Genomic DNA, 22,765 nt, shown 5'->3' with positions numbered 1-22,765 from the left:
AAAACTGGTAACTGTGACTTTTTATCTCACAATTCAGAGAAAAAAACTCAGAATTTTGAGATTAAAAAGTCACAATTATTCCATGGCGGAAACAAGCTTCAATACAACTTATGTACATCTTTATATATGCAATTTCAGAATTACTTTTTTTGTCTTTGAAATATGGTTAAAATGTACAGCCTAATGTACTGACAAGAATTTATGATAAACTAAAATATACTTTAATGTCATGTATTTTAATTAGGGCTGTCAAAAGATTAATCGCGATTAATCGCATCCGAAATAAAAGTTTGTGTTTACATAATATATGTGTGTGTACTCTGTATAATTATTTTGTATATATAAATACACACACATGCATGTATATATTTAAGAAATATTTGCATACATATACTGTATATATTTATATATAATTTATATTATATATAAATATATTTTTTTATATATAAATTACACATTTTTCTTAAATATATACAAGCATGTGTGTGTATTTATATATACAAATTCAATTCTACACAGTACACACACATATATTATTTAAGCACAAGCTTTTATTTTGGATGCGATTAATCGCGATTAATCTTTTGACAGCCCTAATTTCAATATATATTACACATTTGTAAATGATGAAGTTGCAATTTAAAATATATCAACTTTAAATCTAATATCAAATAACACACTACAGTTAAAACTATAATCAAGTACTTTACATTTGATTCAGTAAGTTAGTCAGCCCATTAAAATAAGTGCACTTTAAAACATGACAAAAGATTAATAAAACATGATTTAAAATGTACTTTAAACCTTTTAATTTGACATTATTACAAAGTTCACATTTAAAAGTGTACTTAAGTGTTACACATGAAAACACATGAAAGTGGACTTTATATTATCTGCAAGTCAAATGCTTTTGAAAATGTACTTTTAAGAGTTGAAGTGCACTACAAGCACACATTCAACACAATTAAGTTCACTTCTTTTTAGCAAGGGTAAACAATCTCCCTAGCATCATGCAAACATCACTGACATTTTCTCCACAAAATGAATACACATTTTATGACTTTTATTCATAGTAGAAATTACAGAGAAAAGCGGAGGAAATGGAATTGGGAAATGATCCAAGATGGCTTCAAATATGTACAATGGGACACTCAATATGTTGGAACAAGCATGCTAACCGCTAGACTAAGGCTCCAAAAAGGTTTACATTTTACAGGCTTTTCGTCTTTAATTGGACAAGACTAAAGAGATTTGGTAACTTGCTATATAAAAACACACAGCAATAGATAAAAAAAAAAAAAAAAAAATTATGGCAGAAGAAAGAGCAGCATTAAACTAGCAAAAGATATCAGACACAGACAATATAACATAGTTGACTGCAGAATAACGAAAGTGACCGATCAGCATCAGATATAATTAGTGATAAACTTTAAGTATTTAAGGCCTTAACTATGACCTCTAACACTAAAGTCTAACAGTGTGCTTGTTAATACACGGTGAGAGGTTGATGTTTGTGGCATAATCACAGAACTGGGCCGGACCTTCCGGACGCTGATTCAATGCGACGACTCGCAACAACGACTCAAAGCAAATCTCTCTCTCTCTCTCTCTCCTGAGAAAAACTAGATCTGAAGGTGAAAACCCATGTAATGCAACAAAACCAGGCTCTACTTCCCCTACATCAGCTGATGTTTTCAGTTTTGCGGCTGTTTATGTTTTCTTTCTCCCACAGCTTTTCTCCCACTATTTCGCCATCAGTTTCTTCTACAGTGCCCCACAGATCCCAGTCCAGCTGAGGAACTTACACAACGTGTTCCCTCACGCACTTTCAGTTCTCTTCGTGATTCAGTAGAGGAACTGCTGGCTCCAAACGCCGCACGTTTTTCCACCCAGAAACCCAGACGACGTGCTGTCGAGATGAGGCCTTCTCCTCGCCGCTGATCCTTTTGATGCGCCTCTGCCAAGCGGCCAGCCAATCCAGCTGTGCAGTAATCGCTCTAATTAGCCCTGTCAAACGCTAGTCTACAGCACTTGCCTAGCATTGTGGTTTAAACATTGTAATCTCATTGTCTACAACTTTACATTTCTGTTTCTGACAAGACAAATTAAGGGCCGTTGTTCATGAAAGCTGCACTGCAAGTATCATAAAAAATGTTATTTGAATCAAACTAAAAACATTTGTTTTGCTATTTCTTTTTTAAGAAGAAACTTATGAAAAAAAAAAAATGCGAACGAACCGAAGTTTGACAGGGGAACGCAAAACATTTGCGAGAGAATGCAAAAGCATTGGCTTATTATTTTCCCTCCCATCTCATATTTTTTCCACCACCTTATATCAAGAAAAATATAATAATACTAATCATTTTGATTTACAAGTTTTACAACTGTAAAATTACAATACTAATATTATTATATTACTTTTAAATAGTCTTAACTTTTATTTGGATGTAAAACTACTTTTTGTGTCAGAATAGACGTCTTATGTCACAACTTACGTCTAATTTGACTTTTTCCAGTGCTTTTGGTCAATTGGAAATTTTCTAAAAAGTCATATTTTCAATGTTTTGTCGACTGAACGATCAACACCACATTAAACAAAAGCTCAACCCATTTACTTTAGTCCCTCACAGCTTCGATTGAATAATCAGTCACCCTGACTAAACATCTTTATCAAACTTATGAAACAGTTACAAAAATTGGGGAAGACACATAAGAAGAAAGGAGAGAAAGAAGAAATGCAGGGACATTGATTCTGGGTCAGGAGTGGCTAACGCGTGTTTTTGATGCATCATAGTTCCTCAGTTTAAAAACTGATCATGGTTTGTCTGGCACGACTGAATCACGACTACTGAATCAAAGGCAATGGACTGACTCACACATGACTAAACTGTTGTGGATCACTTTTAACACACTTTACTGATGGGACTTTAAAATTCTGTTTCTCTAATGACCATGCAAGTGCTAATTTGCTTTACTAAAGCCAACTTCATAAAACACGTCAACCAACCAATGATCATGTTACTAGAGTTCAAAATTATGAAACCTAATTATGCAATCTCTTTAACAAATTCTTTACATGATGGTCTTCCTCTTGTAGTAATTGAGACCAGTAATGGACATGATTCCCTTTTAGCTTTTAATACATAAATAGTCAGTGTAACAGGTGCATTGTTAAAAGTATATAAATAATAAACTTATTGAATAATCTTATTTTTGGATTTGAATCCACCAATTTATCTATCAAGAAAAAAGAAAATATTAAAATGATATGAAGTGCCTTTCATTGCAAAGAATTTAAATCCACTGTATTATTATACAATAACAGCATTTGCTTGCAAAATTTTAACGTTGCGCTCTACTAACAAGTTTATGAAAAAACCTTATAAAACTTTTGTATTCCCCTTAGAAACTTTGCTTTTGATCGAAAAACTTTTGTGTTCTTTCCCAAATGCTTAGGATTTCCTTGCAAAACTTTATCGTTCCACCAAGAAACTTTTCATGGGCTCGGAAAACTTTTGCGTTCTCTTAAAAGTGTTGCATCCACCGTGAAACTCTGCATTACCTCGCAAAATCTTTGCACTCTCTCGCAAAAGTTTTGGCGCTCCTCCTAGAAACTTCACAAATGCTTTGCGTTCACCAGACAAACTTTGGATTTGCTCGCAAAAACTTTATTGTTCCACCTTGAAAATTTGCATGTGCTCAGAAAAGGTATTGCGTTCCCCTGTGAAACTTTGCATTCTCTCGCTAGTGCAAAAAGTTTTGTTTTCCTCCTAGGCCAATTTCATCTTTAGCAAACAAACTGTTTATTAATTGACCAAGTAACATGTTCTCGTGTTATTTTTTTTTTTGTGTTTTTTTTTTTAACATAGTCGGCCTATGGTAGGCTATTTGGAAGAAGAAAAAAAAAAAGGCATAATGATTTTATGCGAACCTGCCTTGTTACCGGTGATAGCCTACTTTTAAAACAAATAAGTTTTCAATCAATGTAACTATTCATAGCCTAACGCTTAGGCATATGTCATATTCTTGTTCAAAAAAATGAGCATGTCAACATGTTCTGGGAGGAGACGTGAGCGCAACCTATTAACAATTAGTCCAGCCGCGGAGAACACCCACTCGAATGGCACAGAGGTCACAGGCACACTCAAGTAGGAGATTGCTAACTTACGTCTACCCAAGAAACTAGCCACTGACTGCTGGGTGCGGCCTGAGGAGGATGAAGCTGCTCCCGGGTGCTTTGATCTCAGGTGGCTATGCATCGTTGTTGTAGAGTGGTGGTATGCCAGCTTTGCTTGGCATAATTTACACTCAACTTTATCACTGTTAATTTGTTTAACGAGTCCCAAACAGAGCTTCTTGGTTGTTGCATGGTTGGTCGCAGAGTTAACGGTCACGACACGAGGTCACGACAATGCTCTTCTTCTGTTGTTTGTTTACACTATGTACACAACGCAGGTACAGTAGCCTAGATCACGCAGTAGGGGGTTTCATTCATGTTAGCGACACCTTGTGTCCCCGACAGGAAAATACCCTGCTGCGCGATCTGTGACAGTAGGCGCCGCGTCAATTATGTAGAACACGTTGGAATTGCGCGAAAATATAACGATATTCGAAAAAGCTATTTTATGATCGAATTTCACACACAGTTCGACTATTCGAAGATCGCGACTCATCCGTAGTGAATACATTGGGATACAAAATACCTTTTTTGACAGGGTCAGATTTTTACTATGTAATTTGGGGTGATGAAATGCCTATGCATTAGGGGCCTAATGTACTTCTAGTAGCAGTTGATGCGTGATCCGTATGGACCAGCTGCCACACAGTTCGGCAAGCATGTGATTCGCAGATTAACTGCTAAATTTAACCATTATAGAGTGAAAGTTTATAATTTGGATGTGTTTTGTCCTGCTAATTTACACATTCAAACAATTTTAAACGCAGAAGAGGCGGAAAAATCAGTACTCTTCACCCGACGTGCGCGCAAGCAGAGAGAGAGAGAGAGAGAGAGAGAGAGAGAGAGAGAGAGAGAGAGAGAGAGAGAGAGAGAGAGAGAGGCGCTCAAACACCGAATTGATTCCTCTTTTGCATTTCCTTGCTCTTGAAAGCACACATGCACACAAAACTCGTCTCGTCAAGTATTCTCTCGGTTATGTCATAAATGGACAGTTGAGAAAGAAACCATGTTTGTCAATTTTTTCGGTATCGAAGAACTTCAAGTGAGCTTTAAGTAATAAGCAAAGTTACATTACAAAGTTACATTCCCCCATATGATCATGTGATGCTCATAAGTTTCTTCATATTGCGTTAGTAGCTGATAACACCATAAAAATTGCACTACGAAAGATCTCCATGATTAGCCTATTTTTGCACTTCCTGCTTTTCCCTGCTTGAGAGTTTCTGTCCAATGAATGGATGACCTTAGCACACGTGTGGTTTTGTTCACAAATTTTGGTTCACTTGCAAAAAGGGCAGTGTGAAAGCCAACCACAAAAAAAAAAAAAAAAAAAAAAACACCATTGTATTGGGCCCCGGACCAAAGCAAGTGAACCAGCGGACTTTCCTGTTGTGAATACACCCTTACACTTTAAGGGCTTATAGACCAAAAGCCAGCGCCACTTCCACACAACAGTCCTTATCAGTCCAAAGAAATCTCTGCCGCTGAACTGGCCACTCCAAGCACATTTTCTGTTGTCATTATAAAAAGAATGTGTGTGTGTGTGTGTGTGTGTGTGTGTGTGTGTGTGTGTGTGTGTGTGTGTTTGCAATGCTCGGGGTAATTTTCCATTTTGGTGTGTGCGGCATGAGTGGACCATCTCTGCTCGGATGTGTGTATGTGTGTCAGTAAAAACAATGAGTTCACAGTCTTTTGTGGCCACACCCCCAGATTGCCCTGGCCAATCAGAGATCTGCATCAGAAGGAGGCTGACCTCCTCCACTCACCTCAGAGCGCTGCCATGTGCTGTCTAAGTAGTATATACTGCTCATTTGAGGCCAGTCATGTCCCATGATACTATATAAAAACAACACATGTCAAAGATTTATATGATGCAGCAACAGCACTGCTTTCTGGGAAAGTCAAGTAATTATACTCTCAGCTGGCGAATACTCGAATGACAAAAGCAAAACTAATACTGATGACCAGCGATTTATATTAAAACACCATCAAGTGTACTCTGATGCTCACCGCAGGCTTATTCTATCCCGAGTTACAGGACACACAGCACAGGGATATTTATAGTCACAGATATATTTATACTACACCCAAACAAACTCTCCATCCCTCCACGTACACCCCCCGTACACCCCCCAAACACACACACACACACACACTCCACCACAGGTACTCACAAGCGGCTGCAATGGAAAACGCAGGGACTTTGCACTTGGACACCCAGAGCCTCCATCTTTATTCCCTGTGCTGAAGGTGCACTGCGCGCCCTTGGACAGCTCTGAGAGTCACGCTGGGCCGGCTGCGCTGGGAGCGTGTCAAAAGGGGAGGCACCAACAGCCAGTACACAGGGGCACACGGGGAGAGACACACACCAGCCCACAGCGCTAAACACACCACACTGCTGCACATGACGGCACAGGGAGTGTAAGGGTGAATCTCATCAAAACACTCAAGACAATGTCAACGTCCAGACCATTAGGATATATATAAATATATATTATATATATATATATATATATATATATATACATACAGTACCAGTCAAAAGTTTGGAAACATTAATATTTTTAATGTTTTTGAAAGAAGTCTCTTATGCTCATCAAGCCTGCAGTTGAAAAAAAAAACAGTAATATTATGAAATATTATTACAATTTAAAATAATGGTTCTCTTTTTTAATATACTTTAAAATGTAATTTATTTTTGTGATGCAAAGCTGAATTTTCATCAGCAAGTACTCCAGTCTTTGGTGTCTTATGATCCTTCAGAAATCATTATATATATATATATATATATACACTCACCTAAAGGATTATTAGGAACACCTGTTCAATTTCTCATTAATGCAATTATCTAATCAACCAATCACATGGCAGTTGCTTCAATGCATTTAGGGGTGTGGTCCTGGTCAAGACAATCTCCTGAACTCCAAACTGAATGTCAGAATGGGAAAAAAGGTGATTTAAGCAATTTTGAGCGTGGCATGGTTGTTGGTGCCAGACGGGCCGGTCTGAGTATTTCACAATCTGCTCAGTTACTGGGATTTTCACGCACAACCATTTCTAGGGTTTACAAAGAATGGTGTGAAAAGGGAAAAACATCCAGTATGCGGCAGTCCTGTGGGCGAAAATGCCTTGTTGATGCTAGAGGTCAGAGGAGAATGGGCCGACTGATTCAAGCTGATAGAAGAGCAACTTTGACTGAAATAACCACTCGTTACAACCGAGGTATGCAGCAAAGCATTTGTGAAGCCACAACAAGCACAACCTTGAGGCGGATGGGCTACAACAGCAGAAGACCCCACCGGGTACCACTCATCTCCACTACAAATAGGAAAAAGAGGCTACAATTTGCACGAGCTCACCAAAATTGGACAGTTGAAGACTGGAAAAATGTTGCCTGGTCTGATGAGTCTCGATTTCTGTTGAGACATTCAGATGGTAGAGTCAGAATTTGGCGTAAACAGAATGAGAACATGGATCCATCATGCCTTGTTACCACTGTGCAGGCTGGTGGTTGTGGTGTAATGGTGTGGGGGATGTTTTCTTGGCACACTTTAGGCCCCTTACTGCCAATTGGGCATCGTTTAAATGCCACGGCCTACCTGAGCATTGTTTCTGACCATGTCCATCCCTTTATGACCACCATGTACCCATCCTCTGATGGCTACTTCCAGCAGGATAATGCACCATATCACAAAGCTCGAATCATTTCAAATTGGTTTCTTGAACATGACAATGAGTTCACTGTACTAAAATGGCCCCCACAGTCACCAGATCTCAACCCAATAGAGCATCTTTGGGATGTGGTGGAACGGGAGCTTCGTGCCCTGGATGTGCATCCCACAAATCTCCATCAACTGCAAGATGCTATCCTATCAATATGGGCCAACATTTCTAACGAATGCTTTCAGCACCTTGTTGAATCAATGCCACGTAGAATTAAGGCAGTTCTGAAGGCGAAAGGGGGTCAAACACAGTATTAGTATGGTGTTCCTAATAATCCTTTAGGTGAGTTTATATATATATATATATATATTTTTTTTTTTTTTTTGCACTGACATTGCATTTTTATATGTTCCCTCCAAATTATCATTAACATAATGCAAAAATATCTTTGTCATTACTTTAATGGAAACATATATATGTATTTTAGATTTCATATATTTAATTAAAATAATATTATTCAAATTATAAAATATGCATATCATGCTAGCATTTTCTTTTTTTTGTAGTTTTGTAAAGTCTTTCATTTTAATAGTGAAGTAACTCATTCCATTATAGTTATTTCTACTGTAATACATTAATATTGCTATAATACCATAATTTAAATGATAAAACATTCATGGTAACAAATCATGGTAGTTTTTGTTTTATTTTAATTTATTTTTGTATTTTTTTCATTTAATTCCTAGATAATATTGTATTATAATAGATATTTTCTACGGTAATAAATAATTTTATATTAATATTTTACTGTATTACTAGCCATTCATTTTTTTTTTATTGTAAATGTTTTACTATATAACATGAATGTATAAAATTATTTGATTTGGCATGCGTTGCATAATACCAGGATCAACTTTTGTGTTCTTTCGCAAATGCTTTGCATTCACCCGACAAACTTTGGATTTGCTTGCGAAACTTTTGTGTTTTTGATTTGATTTGGCATGTGTTATATAATACCAGGAGAATCACCTTTGAAAACAATAGGAAATATATTTACAGTTTAAAATACTGAAATATCAAAGTGTCCCAATACAAAATTACAAATTTTAATGAAGGAGGCCCAGGAAAATTGCTAGTCAATTTCACAATTAATAACAAAGAAATAGCAAGTAATACATTTAATTATGAACATTTTTAAGTAGAAAGACTAAAATAGCATTTTCTTGTAAAATATGCTTCAATAATCTTTGTTTTAACTATACAACTAAGAAAAAATAATTTTTTAATATATATTTCTTTTTGGTTTAGAGTAAAATATGGACATGTTTTCATGAGATTCACTACTAAACAACATGACATGATAATGTGTTAAAATCAGTATAATGACTAATAACATTATCATCATCAAAAGGATAACACAACAATATCTCAGATCCTGGCCGTGTTTATACACCAGACAAAGCAGTCTTGTCATGTTTCTGAGGTTTTCTTTCTGAACACACGCATGCCCTGCACACTAGAGGGCGCTTTCTCGGTCACCTTCACAGTCACCTTCCCTAAGAGGCGCAGGTCATTCATTACAGGTGGTGCGGGAGGAGGGGAGCAGGCGAAGCTGCCAACTCTCTGCACATTCACACATGCTCTCTCTCTCGCTCCGGGCAAACAGTGTTGTGTTAATTATAACAAAGCATGTTTGATGGCACGCTTTCCTTTCAAAGCTCGACGGGCCTCCACCACACACACACACACGCACACGCACACACACAGCATAAAGACGTGAGCAAGATTTTGGCTTATGTTCAGAATGTAATATTAGCATACTCTTAACTGCATATACTTGTGTATCTCCTCTGAAATGGCTTAAAAGAGTAAGAACCATCATTTGAACAAAGAATTATTGTTGAAAGAAAATTTCTTTGAAGTAAATTAAGTGAAAGGCATACTTTACTAATTTTCACTTATATATGCAACAGCATACATTTTCCTAACTAAAACAACAAAAACAAAAACTAATAACAAATGTCATGAGGGGAAATTTTTGAGTGATGATACTAATGGTAATGTTGCTTTATTTTACATTAGCAAGAAAAATGAGCAAGAGAGAAATGAATGATTGTCTGGAAATGATACCACAAATATGTACGTTTTACAACCCTAAGTTATATCTAAATGTTGTCTGAACATTTAAAACATCCAGTTTTTTAAATGTTTTTTTTTCTTGGTTATGTGAACGTCAAGGAAAAATTCCATGTTTAATTTTGCAAACATTAACTTTTTAATGTTCTCTGTTTAAAAACATTAAATGAACATCCCACTGAAAAAGTTCCATGAACAATGTATAAAGAATGTCTTTGCACTAACGTTATTAAAGACCATAACTATAAATAAACGTTCTATTATCGTTACCGTAAGAACGTTTGTTTGTAACTTTGAACATTGCCAAAACATTAGCTAAAGTTCTGGGAACGTTCCCTGTTAGCCGGGTTAGCAGTACAATCAAAAAATGTGCCAAAATGTAGATGTTAGAAACGTGTATATGTTAAAAGTAGTGTGTGGAGAGGAGCCTACTAGGATGCTATTCCAACATTTCCTTTGTTTCAGAAGTACTGCAAAAACAAAATGACTAAAAATAAATCTTTCCCACACAAATATAGTTTCTGCGAAAACGTAAAAATGCCTTTGCTGTGTGTTGACAAGTGAAGCAAACGTTAAAAGAGGAAGAAGCTCTTTTCAGTAATGTCCACAGTCTGTTGTTAGCCATCACAGCTGACATATAGTGGGGCTCTTTGTTGTAATATTTACAGGATGGGTGGGGACCACTTCATTCGATTGCAACTTGTTGCCTCCTATTTCCATAATTAAGTTGTATTCATTCTCTCCTCACTTGTTTGCTGAGCTTGAACTCTCTCTTTTAGCTCAGGCTAGTGAGGCCTAGACAACACTTGAGCTGAGAAAACACAACTAGTTTGGCTACTGGAAGAGATATTCATCATCAAAGTGTGCTATCCTAAGGTCCTAAGTAGACCTAACTTGAAATTTATAGACAGACACATTTCTACTGGAACTATAGGCCAGTCAATTCAACAAGTACAGGTTAAAGAATCTGATTTCAATGTCCACTGAAAACATCTAAATTCAGATTGCCAATATAATGCTGATTTACTGTACATAATGCAAAATGTATACAACCCATTTTAGCTAGAACTTGACTTAACCACAGGGATTGGTGACCGAATGGCTGTTCAAGGAGTGGAGTTAGTCATCATATTTTGATTAAAGTTTACAATTGCAAGTTTTAAAATATAATAATATAACGCGCGCAGATGAATTGTTCATATTAAGACCACAAGCATGTAAGAAAGTAAAAAGGTCAAGTAAATACGTCTGTTGTAATTGTAATTTGATGTCACTCTTTCCCCTTTACTGACAAAATCTTCCGTCATTTATGACACAAGGCTTCGCCGCCGTTGTTGGAAATTTCCGGCTTTCCGTGTTTTCACTGATTTACGGAAGCTTGTTTCTGCCACAAAATAAAACATTTTAAAAGATAATTGCGACTTTTTATCTCACAATTGTGAGCTTACATCTCGCAATTCTGACTTTATTTCTTAGAATTGCGAGATATAGGCCTAATATCGGAATTGCGTGAAATAAAGTCCCAATTGCGTGTTATAAAGTCAGAATTCTGACTTTTTTTCTCGCAATTGCGATTTTATATCACGCAATTCTGACTTTATAACACATAATTGCGAGTTTATATCTCACAATTCTGACATCTTTTCTCAGAATTGTGAAATATAAAGTCCAATTCTAAGGAAAAAAAAGACAGACTTTTTTTTTTTTACCTCAGAATAGTTAATATCTCACAATTCTGACTTTATAACACGCAATTGCGACTTTATATCATGCAATTCTGACTTTATATCTCCCAATTGCGACTTTATTTCTCAGAATTGTGACTTTATATCTCGCAATTCAGTGGCGGAAACAAGCTTCCATAAGGGGGCGCTATTACACTTCTTCTGAAAGAGTAACTGAATCTCCTGTTACAAAGAAGCAGCAGAAACAAGCGATAGCATACATGATTATATGCATATGTATAATAATCATCACCATGTTACTGAATGAAATGTCGACCCAGGACGAGCGGGTGAAGGGTGTTGTTGGACTCAATCTACTCCATCTGTGTTTTGATCATCGTTCTCAATCCGATCCAGACGTAGTCTTTGACAAAAACATGACTTTCTCAGCTTTTTGCTCAAAATGTTACTTCTTTTATGAAACTTACCCATATTTAAATGTTGATTAAAAAAAAAAGAATGCATGAAGCGAGAATAAAACCTTGTTGTTGTTTAAAAATTTAACTTAAACTTAAACATATTTTATTTCAGGTAGAAACATTTTAGTTTGTTAATGATAACAACACTGAATCAAATATTGCTGACATCAAACATATAATATAACTTATCAAAAACTTAACTAAAATTAACTATTAAAAACGATTTAAGTCAAACCAGAGTAACTATTGGATCAATGTAATAATTGTTGGTCTCTCAGAACTGCTAAGCTTCAGGAAATTTCCAAAGGTTCACAAACTAAAAACATGAATTTCAAATGTGCTGCGAGAACAAAGCTGAACCGAAAAGTTTCATCAAGCACTTTAGCATTTAAGATCTCTTATGGGAATGGGCATGATATTTTCTCTGAAGCAAACACAAACATCTCTTTGTTGTGCTAATCATCTCAGATCTCTAACAAAACAGACGTTTATTCAGTATAAAAGAGTGAATTCCTACTGTACCTCCTGGCTTGTGTCATTCACCCGAGGTCTTCTTCACTCCAGTTACTGACTGCTGCAATGTTCACACTGACACCGTTAACACTGCATTTATGCTTCAAAGCTAATGATAATGACATGACTCAATCTACTCTTCTCTGTATTTATGATCACTCACTCAACACTCAACTTTTATCAACTCTGCTGGAAACACTGACACACTCACACTTCACAGAATAAGGGAACATTTTGGGTAAATGCGAAGATTTTATCTGATTTACAGCATTGCTCTGCATTGATTCATTCATGCGTCATCTATTGTTTCAATCCTCTGCTACTCAGTGTTTTAAAGCATTATGACAATCAGATTATACATTCAGAGAACATCCAGAAAGGAAAACGTTTTCCTAACATAATGGGAACGTTAGCAGAATACCTTTTTTTATCTGACATAACATATACAAAAAACTTAATTGGAAATGTTGTTCTAGGTCACATTTAACAGCTGGGCGTGGCCTAAGAAACACCATACAATACAACACCAGTTAATTGTCCTATTAAACTGCAAAATATACTTTTCTGAAACGATAATTTGTATGTTTTCCAGTAAAAAAAGAAAACTAGCATTCAGTCATGTTGTTGTATACTGTATATTAAATGAATTCATAACAGAACATATGAAAAGGCCAGCACAAACAGATATCTATATTATATGACCACAATAAGGCTCAAAGAAGAAATGTGCAATAAGTTTACTGTTGTTTACATCATGCTAAAGGCTCTAGTAAAGGTTTTCAGGCTCCAATGTTCTCCATGTCCCATAACCCCGATGACACAACACTGATTTCACAACCGAAGAGCTCGAAGTGCTGCATCTCACACCAGAAAAAACAAACACTGGACAAACAAAGACTGTATCTTGAATGAAAACTATTTTTATGTTTTCTGGTTTTATCTAAACAAGTCTTAATATCTTCTGTAATTTGCTTTAAGTAAATACATCTTGTTTTAAGAACTTTTCCTGGAAAACAAGTGCAGCTCACTTACTACATCCAGTTGGTGGTCATGAATACTGTATGCTGTAGACTTGAACTATCTTCTGCTTCCTGTATTTAGTGGAATATGTTACATCTTACACTGACTCAGGAGTCTGCTCAGCCCGTTTCAAGGCATTTATGCTTACTAAGGTTTTAAAGTTACACTACCATTCAAAATTTTGTGGTTGGGAAGATTTTCTAATGTTCTAAATAAAAAGCCTCTACATCTAGTATAAAGTCTCTAATGCTCACAAAGGCTTGCACCAATGAGGTTCATTCTTGTGTTACGCAGGACGCTTGAGCTTCTGCAAGAACCAATGAGGTTCATTCTCGTGTTACGCAGCACGTTTGAGCTTCAGCAAGAACCAATGAGGTTCATTCTCGTGTTACGCAGCACGTTTGAGCTTCAGCAGGAACCAATGAGGTTCATTCTTGTGTTACGCATCACGTTTGAGCTTCTGCAAGAACCAATGAGGTTCATTCTCGTGTTACGCAGCACGTTTGAGCTTCAGCAAGAACCAATGAGGTTCATTCTCGTGTTACGCAGCACGTTTGAGCTTCAGCAGGAACCAATGAGGTTCATTCTCGTGTTACGCAGCACGTTTGAGCTTCTGCAAGAACCAATGAGGTTCATTCTCGTGTTACGCAGCACGTTTGAGCTTCAGCAAGAACCAATGAGGTTCATTCTAGTGTTACGCAGCACGTTTGAGCTTCAGCAGGAACCAATGAGGTTCATTCTTGTGTTACGCAGCACGTTTGAGCTTCTGCAAGAACCAATGAGGTTCATTCTCGTGTTACGCAGCACGTTTGAGCTTCAGCAAGAACCAATGAGGTTCATTCTAGTGTTACGCAGCACGTTTGAACTTCAGCAAGAACCAATGAGGTTCATTCTAGTGTTACGCAGCACGTTTGAGCTTCAGCAGGAACCAATGAGGTTCATTCTTGTGTTACGCAGCACGTTTGAGCTTCTGCAAGAACCAATGAGGTTCATTCTCGTGTTACGCAGCACGTTTGAGCTTCAGCAAGAACCAATGAGGTTCATTCTAGTGTTACGCAGCACGTTTGAGCTTCAGCAGGAACAAATGAGGTTCATTCTAGTGTTACGCAGCACGTTTGAGCTTCAGCAGGAACCAATGAGGTTCGTTCTCGTGTTACGCAGCACGTTTGAGCTTCAGCAAGAACCAATGAGGTTCATTCTCGTGTTACGCAGCACGTTTGAGCTTCAGCAAGAACCAATGAGGTTCGTTCTCGTGTTACGCAGCACGTTTGAGCTTCAGCAAGAACCAATGAGGTTCATTCTCGTGTTACGCAGCACGTTTGAGCTTCAGCAAGAACCAGTGAGGTTCATTCTCGTGTTACGCAGCACGTTTGAGCTTCAGCAAGAACCAATGAGGTTCGTTCTCGTGTTACGCAGCACGTTTGAGCTTCAGCAAGAACCAATGAGGTTCGTTCTCGTGTTACGCAGCACGTTTGAGCTTCAGCAGGAACCGATGAGGTTCATTCTCGTGTTCCGCAGCACGTTTGAGCTTCAGCAAGAACCAGTGAGGTTCATTCTCATGTTACGCAGCACGTTTGAGCTTCCTCAAGAACCGATGAGGTTCATTCTCATGTTACGCAGCACGTTTGAGCTTCAGCAAGAACCAATGAGGTTCATTCTAGTGTTACGCAGCACGTTTGAGCTTCAGCAAGAACCAATGAGGTTCGTTCTCGTGTTACGCAGCACGTTTGAGCTTCAGCAAGAACCAGTGAGGTTCATTCTTGTGTTACGCAGCACGTTTGAGCTTCAGCAAGAACCAATGAGGTTCATTCTCGTGTTACGCAGCACGTTTGAGCTTCAGCAAGAACCAATGAGGTTCATTCTCGTGTTACGCAGCACGTTTGAGCTTCAGCAAGAACCAATGAGGTTCATTCTAGTGTTACGCAGCACGTTTGAGCTTCAGCAAGAACCAATGAGGTTCGTTCTCGTGTTACGCAGCACGTTTGAGCTTCAGCAAGAACCAGTGAGGTTCATTCTTGTGTTACGCAGCACGTTTGAGCTTCAGCAAGAACCAATGAGGTTCATTCTCGTGTTACGCAGCACGTTTGAGCTTCAGCAAGAACCAATGAGGTTCATTCTAGTGTTACGCAGCACGTTTGAGCTTCAGCAGGAACAAATGAGGTTCATTCTAGTGTTACGCAGCACGTTTGAGCTTCAGCAGGATCCAATGAGGTTCGTTCTCGTGTTACGCAGCACGTTTGAGCTTCAGCAAGAACCAATGAGGTTCATTCTCGTGTTACGCAGCACGTTTGAGCTTCAGCAAGAACCAATGAGGTTCGTTCTCGTGTTACGCAGCACGTTTGAGCTTCAGCAAGAACCAGTGAGGTTCATTCTCGTGTTACGCAGCACGTTTGAGCTTCAGCAAGAACCAATGAGGTTCGTTCTCGTGTTACGCAGCACGTTTGAGCTTCAGCAAGAACCAATGAGGTTCGTTCTCGTGTTACGCAGCACGTTTGAGCTTCAGCAGGAACCAATGAGGTTCATTCTCGTGTTCCGCAGCACGTTTGAGCTTCAGCAAGAACCAGTGAGGTTCATTCTCATGTTACGCAGCACGTTTGAGCTTCAGCAAGAACCAATGAGGTTCATTCTAGTGTTACGCAGCACGTTTGAGCTTCAGCAAGAACCAATGAGGTTCGTTCTCGTGTTACGCAGCACGTTTGAGCTTCAGCAGGAACCAATGAGGTTCATTCTCGTGTTACGCAGCACGTTTGAGCTTCAGCAAGAACCAATGAGGTTCATTCTCGTGTTACGCAGCACGTTTGAGCTTCCTCAAGAACCGATGAGGTTCATTCTCATGTTACGCAGCACGTTTGAGCTTCAGCAGGAACCAATGAGGTTCATTCTCGTGTTACGCAGCACGTTTGAGCTTCCTCAAGAACCGATGAGGTTCATTCTCATGTTACGCAGCACGTTTGAGCTTCAGCAAGAACCAATGAGGTTCATTCTAGTGTTACGCAGCACGTTTGAGCTTCAGCAAGAACCAATGAGGTTCGTTCTCGTGTTACGCAGCACGTTTGAGCTTCAGCAAGAACCAGTGAGGTTCATTCTTGTGTTACGCAGCACGTTTGAGCTTCAGCAAGAACCAGTGAGGTTCATTCTAGTGTTACGCAGCACGTTTGAGCTTCTGCAAGAACCAATGAGGTTCATTCTCGTGTTACGCAGCACGTTTGAGCTTCAGCAAGAACCAATGAGGTTCATTCTAGTGTTACGCAGCACGTTTGAGCTTCAGCAAGAACCAATGAGGTTCGTTCTCGTGTTACGCAGCACGTTTGAGCTTCAGCAAGAACCAGTGAGGTTCATTCTTGTGTTACGCAGCACGTTTGAGCTTCAGCAAGAACCAATGAGGTTCATTCTCGTGTTACGCAGCACGTTTGAGCTTCAGCAAGAACCAGTGAGGTTCATTCTCGTGTTACGCAGCACGTTTGAGCTTCAGCAAGAACCAATGAGGTTCATTCTTGTGTTACGCAGCACGTTTGAGCTTCAGCAAGAACCAGTGAGGTTCATTCTTGTGTTACGCAGCACGTTTGAGCTTCTGCAAGAACCAATGAGGTTCATTCTTGTGTTACGCAGCACGTTTGAGCTTCAGCAAGAACCAGTGAGGTTCATTCTTGTGTTACGCAGCACGTTTGAGCTTCAGCAAGAACCAATGAGGTTCATTCTTGTGTTACGCAGCACGTTTGAGCTTCAGCAAGAACCAATGAGTTTCGTTCTCGTGTTACGCAGCACGTTTGAGCTTCAGCAAGAACCAATGAGGTTCGTTCTCGTGTTACGCAGCACGTTTGAGCTTCAGCAGGAACCAATGAGGTTCATTCTCGTGTTACGCAGCACGTTTGAGCTTCCTCAAGAACCGATGAGGTTCATTCTCATGTTACGCAGCACGTTTGAGCTTCAGCAAGAACCAATGAGGTTCATTCTAGTGTTACGCAGCACGTTTGAGCTTCAGCAAGAACCAATGAGGTTCTGTCAGGGTTCTGCCCTGTCAGCTTTGTCTGTGTTGTCTTTGTTTCATGTCTCTATGTTTGTGTTGTGCTTTAACACATGGCTGTGTCTTTGTTTGTGTTTGCCATGTGCTCCTCTGTCCCTTCCTCCTTGTTTCCCGTTACCACGCCCCCTTGTTTAGTTGAGTCCTTGTTTGAGTGTTAGCACCAGTCGTCTCGTTAAGTCCTTGTTTGTCTGAGTGTGCTCACCTGTTCCTCATGTTCTTAGCTCCCTTTATATGTTTGCTCTTTCCCTCTTGTATTTGCCAGTTCGTTAATTGTTGTACCACAGAGTACTATGTTGTCTCAGTATCGTTTTGCTCAAGTCTGGTTTCTCTCAAGTCTTTAGTGTTTTGTTGTAGAAGTTTGTCAGTGCTCTGGTTACTGCCATTGGCTTTGTCCGTCTTGTTCTCTGTTCCAGTCCTGTCTTAATCCTGTCCAGCGAGCAGCCTTGTTCTGAGCCTGAGATACCTGAGTGTCAAGCTGTAAGAAGTCAAGCTGTAAGAAGTTCCTGTCTGGCTTTGGCTGGTTACCTCTGGTCTCACTCTGATCTGCCATTTCTTCACTCCGGCCTACGGATACCTCATTACATCTGCTGCTCTGCTGTTGGCATTGTCTCATCTCTACCTATTGTTTGGATTGCTACCTTCTCCTACCTCGTCGTGTTATCTGTTTATCAATAAAGCTGTTAATTGTCATCCTGCATTTGAGTTCTCCTTCACAGATCCATAACAGAACGAACTGACCACTACAGGACTCAGCAGGATGAGCATCAAGGTCCTGCCACCCGCCAACATGCAAGAGAGATTGGCCCGTCATTGTAGTCTCACCGCTCTTCGCCAGGATGGCTTAGGAGTTGGGGGCTTTGCCCAGATGTTTTGGACCTGGTCTAGGGGGCTAGATTATAATGATGCAGCTCTCAAGGATATCTTTAACTCCTGCCTGGATGACCCCTTGCCTGCATGGGAGATGGATTCTCTCCGTGTTCTGGATTTCTGGGGTTTCGTTAGTTACCTTGGTAATCGCAGTAAGTGGGGAATGCCGCCAAGCCCACCTGCATCTGCCTTCAACTTTCCCCGCCTGTCTCGTCACATTTATGATCCTCCTTTGGCTTCTACGAGAAGACTGAGATCCAGACGGAATAGGGCAGTCCAGTTCACCACATCAACCTCAGAGCCAGTCAAACCAACCCTCACCACTTCTCAGAAATCCAGGTCAGTCCCTATCACTTCAAGATCTGACTCACTATCTGTTATTCAAGACACAGCTAAGTCAACTGCTGCCATCTCTCAGTCAACTATGCCAATCACTTCAAGATCTGAATTACTATCTGTTATTCAAGACACAGCTAAGTCAACTGCTGTCATCTCTCAGTCAACTATGCCAATTACTTCAAGATCTGACTCACTATTTGTTATTCAAGCTACAGCCAAATCAACTGCTGTCGTCTCTCAGACAGATATGCCAGTTCCAGTCATTTCAAGATTTGAGGTACCATCTGTTATTCAAGACACAGTCAAATCTACCGCTGTCACCTCTCAGACAATAACGCCAGCCCCAGTCGCTCCAAGATCGGAGTCACGGTCTGTTATTCAAGACACTGTCAGATCCACCGTAGTCATCTCTCAGAGAATTATGTCACTCCCGGTCACTTCAAGATCTGAGTCTCCATCTGTTCTTCATGACACAGCCAAGTCAACCGATGTCTTCCCTCAGTCAATTATGCCTGTTCCAGTCATCTCTGAGTCTGTCGACTTAACCTCTGTTTTCCCTGTTACTAACGAGAACTATCCTGTGTCTTCAGAGCCTGTTCAATCTGTTTCAGTCAGTGCTGATTCTACGAGGGTTACTGCTTCTCCGCCTGGGTTGGCCGAGTTGGCTACAGATACTACAGAAGGAGCCCAGCAAGCAGTATCAGCTCGTCGCAAGAGAAAGAGGAGAGGGGTACGTGCTGAACAGTCTACATTTCTCCATTCCCAAGCCCCAGATCCAATGGTTTCTGAGGTGTCAAGCCAAGTGAGTTCTATTCCCATGCCGTTGATAAGCGATGTCATTCCCACAGAGACAACCTCTACCAGTCCTGTTATGTTTACTGATCCCAGTCCCAAGATGCCTATTGTCATTGCTGCAGAGGCTTTATCTGAACTTCTAACTAGTCTTGTCAAGATCCTAGAGATGCCTGTTAATCCTGTCTTGTCCACTAGTTCCAAGCCTGCTATTGAGAGGGCGTTAACTGAGCCCACTGCTGTTAATGAGCGGGCGTTTCCCGAGCCCGCTGCTGCTACAGAGAGGGCGTTTCCCGAGCCCGCTGTCGCTACAGAGAGGGGGTTTCCCGTGCCCACTGCTGCTACAGAGAGGGCGTTTCCCGAGCCCGCTGCCGCTACAGAGTGGGTGTTTCCCGAGCCCGCTGCTGCTACAGAGAGGGCGTTTCCCGAGCCCGCTGCTGCTACAGAGAGGGCGTTTCCCGAGCCCGCTGCTGCTACAGAGAGGGCGTTTCCCGAGCCCGCTGCTGCTACAGAGAGGGCGTTTCCCGAGCCCGCTGCTGCTACAGAGAGGGCGTTTCCTGAGCCCCCTGCCGCTACAGAGAGGGCGTTTCCCGTGCCCGCTGCAGCTACAGAGAGGGCGTTTCCCGTGCCCGCTGCCGCTACAGAGAGGGCGTTTCCTGAGCCCTCTGCCGCTACAGAGAGGGCGTTTCCCGAGCCCGCTGCTGCTACAGAGAGGGCGTTTCCTGAGCCCGCTGATGCATCTGAAAGCGCTGTCCCAGAGCCCACAGATGCGACTGAAAGCGTTGTCCCAGAGTCCGCAGATGCTACTGAAAGCACTGTCCCAGAGTCCGCTGATGCTACTGAAAGCGCTTTCCCAGAGTCCGCTGACGCTACTGAAAGCGCTGTCCCAGAGTCCGCAGATGCGACTGAAAGCGCTGTCCCAGAGTCCGCTGATGCGACAGAAAGCGCTGTCCCAGCGCCCCCTGATGCGACTGAAAGCGCTGTCCCAGAGTCCGCTGATGCGACTGAAAGCACTGTCTCAGAGCCAGCAGATGCAACTGAAAGCGCTGTCCCAGAGCCCGCTGATGCAACTGAAAGCGCTGTCCCAGAGTCCGCTGATGCTACTGAAAGTGCAGTCCCAGCGCCCGCTGATCCTACTGAAGATGCTGTCCCAGCGCCCGCTGATGCTATTGAAAGGGCTGTCCCAAAGCCCGCTGAAGCTACAGAAAGCACTGTTTTCAAGCCTTCTGCTCCAGTCTGCACAGCCCAGGAGGGTGTCCCCGTGCACGTCTGCACAGCCCAGGAGGGCGTCCCCGAGTCAGTCCCCGTGCATGTCTGCACAGCCCAGGAGGGTGTCCCCGTGCACGTCTGCACAGCCCAGGAGGGCATCCCCGAGTCAGTCCCCGTGCACGTCTGCACAGCCCAGGAGGGTGTCCCCGTGCACGTCTGCACAGACCAGGAGGGCGTCCCCGAGTCAGTCCCCTTACCTGTTTCCAAGACTTTCCCCGATCCTACCAGCCCTGTCTTCGCCCCCAGACCTGTCAAGCCTCCTTGGAGGCCCAGACCAGCTAGGCCAGTTCCTGGTTCCCAGAGTGCCTCTAATCAAGTTCCCATTCCCCCCATCCCACCCTCTGTGTTTCCTGGTTATGGTTCCCCTAAGCTGGCACCTTTGTCAGCCTTGAACTTTTTTCCCGGTTCTGTTCCCAACCGCCCCGTCCCTCCCTCTGTGTTCCCTGGTCAGTTTGGGACTTCAATGTTTTCACCCCACCCACCTCCCCAGTTGTTGCCCCCGTGGACTTCTATGCCTGTTTTGGACGCCTGGAGGCGTCCATTAGAGAGGGGGTACTGTCAGGGTTCTGCCCTGTCAGCTTTGTCTGTGTTGTCTTTGTTTCATGTCTCTATGTTTGTGTTGTGCTTTAACACATGGCTGTGTCTTTGTTTGTGTTTGCCATGTGCTCCTCTGTCCCTTCCTCCTTGTTTCCCGTTACCACGCCCCCTTGTTTAGTTGAGTCCTTGTTTGAGTGTTAGCACCTGTCGTCTCGTTAAGTCCTTGTTTGTCTGAGTGTGCTCACCTGTTCCTCATGTTCTTAGCTCCCTTTATATGTTTGCTCTTTCCCTCTTGTATTTGCCAGTTCGTTAATTGTTGTACCACAGAGTACTATGTTGTCTCAGTATCGTTTTGCTCAAGTCTGGTTTCTCTCAAGTCTTTAGTGTTTTGTTGTAGAAGTTTGTCAGTGCTCTGGTTACTGCCATTGGCTTTGTCCGTCTTGTTCTCTGTTCCAGTCCTGTCTTAATCCTGTCCAGCGAGCAGCCTTGTTCTGAGCCTGAGATACCTGAGTGTCAAGCTGTAAGAAGTCAAGCTGTAAGAAGTTCCTGTCTGGCTTTGGCTGGTTACCTCTGGTCTCACTCTGATCTGCCATTTCTTCACTCCGGCCTACGGATACCTCATTACATCTGCTGCTCTGCTGTTGGCATTGTCTCATCTCTACCTATTGTTTGGATTGCTACCTTCTCCTACCTCGTCGTGTTATCTGTTTATCAATAAAGCTGTTAATTGTCATCCTGCATTTGAGTTCTCCTTCACAGATCCATAACAGGTTCGTTCTCGAGTTACGCAGCACGTTTGAGCTTCAGCAAGAACCAGTGAGGTTCATTCTTGTGTTACGCAGCACATTTGAGCTTCAGCAAGAACCAATGAGGTTCATTCTTGTGTTACGCAGCACGTTTGAGCTTCAGCAAGAACCAGTGAGGTTCATTCTTGTGTTACGCAGGACGTTTGAGCTTCAGCAAGAACCAATGAGGTTCATTCTAGTGTTACGCAGCACGTTTGAGCTTCAGCAAGAACCAATGAGGTTCGTTCTCGTGTTACGCAGCACGTTTGAGCTTCAGCAAGAACCAGTGAGGTTCATTCTTGTGTTACGCAGCACGTTTGAGCTTCAGCAAGAACCAATGAGGTTCATTCTCGTGTTACGCAGCACGTTTGAGCTTCAGCAAGAACCAATGAGGTTCATTCTCGTGTTACGCAGCACGTTTGAGCTTCAGCAAGAACCAGTGAGGTTCATTCTTGTGTTACGCAGCACGTTTGAGCTTCAGCAAGAACCAATGAGGTTCA

General features: G+C 41.4%; 1 protein-coding gene across 4 annotated transcripts in view; it reads right to left on the bottom strand.

Annotated features, from left to right (window-relative positions):
• The window catches only part of mitfb (melanocyte inducing transcription factor b), a 54,412-nt gene that overhangs the window by 25,321 nt on the left and 6,326 nt on the right, over positions 1-22,765 (bottom strand). Inside the window, exon 1 of one of the 4 annotated variants that reach the window (XM_081387221.1) lies at positions 12,642-12,694. The exons of 2 other annotated variants lie outside the window; for them this stretch is intronic. In XM_081387221.1, coding sequence (XP_081243347.1) covers positions 12,642-12,658 — 17 coding nt within the window. In that variant the 5' untranslated portion in view covers positions 12,659-12,694. Of the gene's footprint in view, positions 1-6,351; positions 6,460-12,641; positions 12,695-22,765 lie in introns of those variants that run through there. One more of the 4 variants, XM_081387219.1, reaches the window with a different exon arrangement.

The sequence above is a fragment of the Scardinius erythrophthalmus genome (assembly GCF_964197995.2).
Source record: "Scardinius erythrophthalmus genome assembly, chromosome: 15".
Classification (NCBI taxonomy): Eukaryota; Metazoa; Chordata; class Actinopteri; order Cypriniformes; family Leuciscidae; genus Scardinius; species Scardinius erythrophthalmus.
Note: the sequence above shows the minus strand (reverse complement) of the source record. Positions and strands in the feature narration are given on the sequence as shown.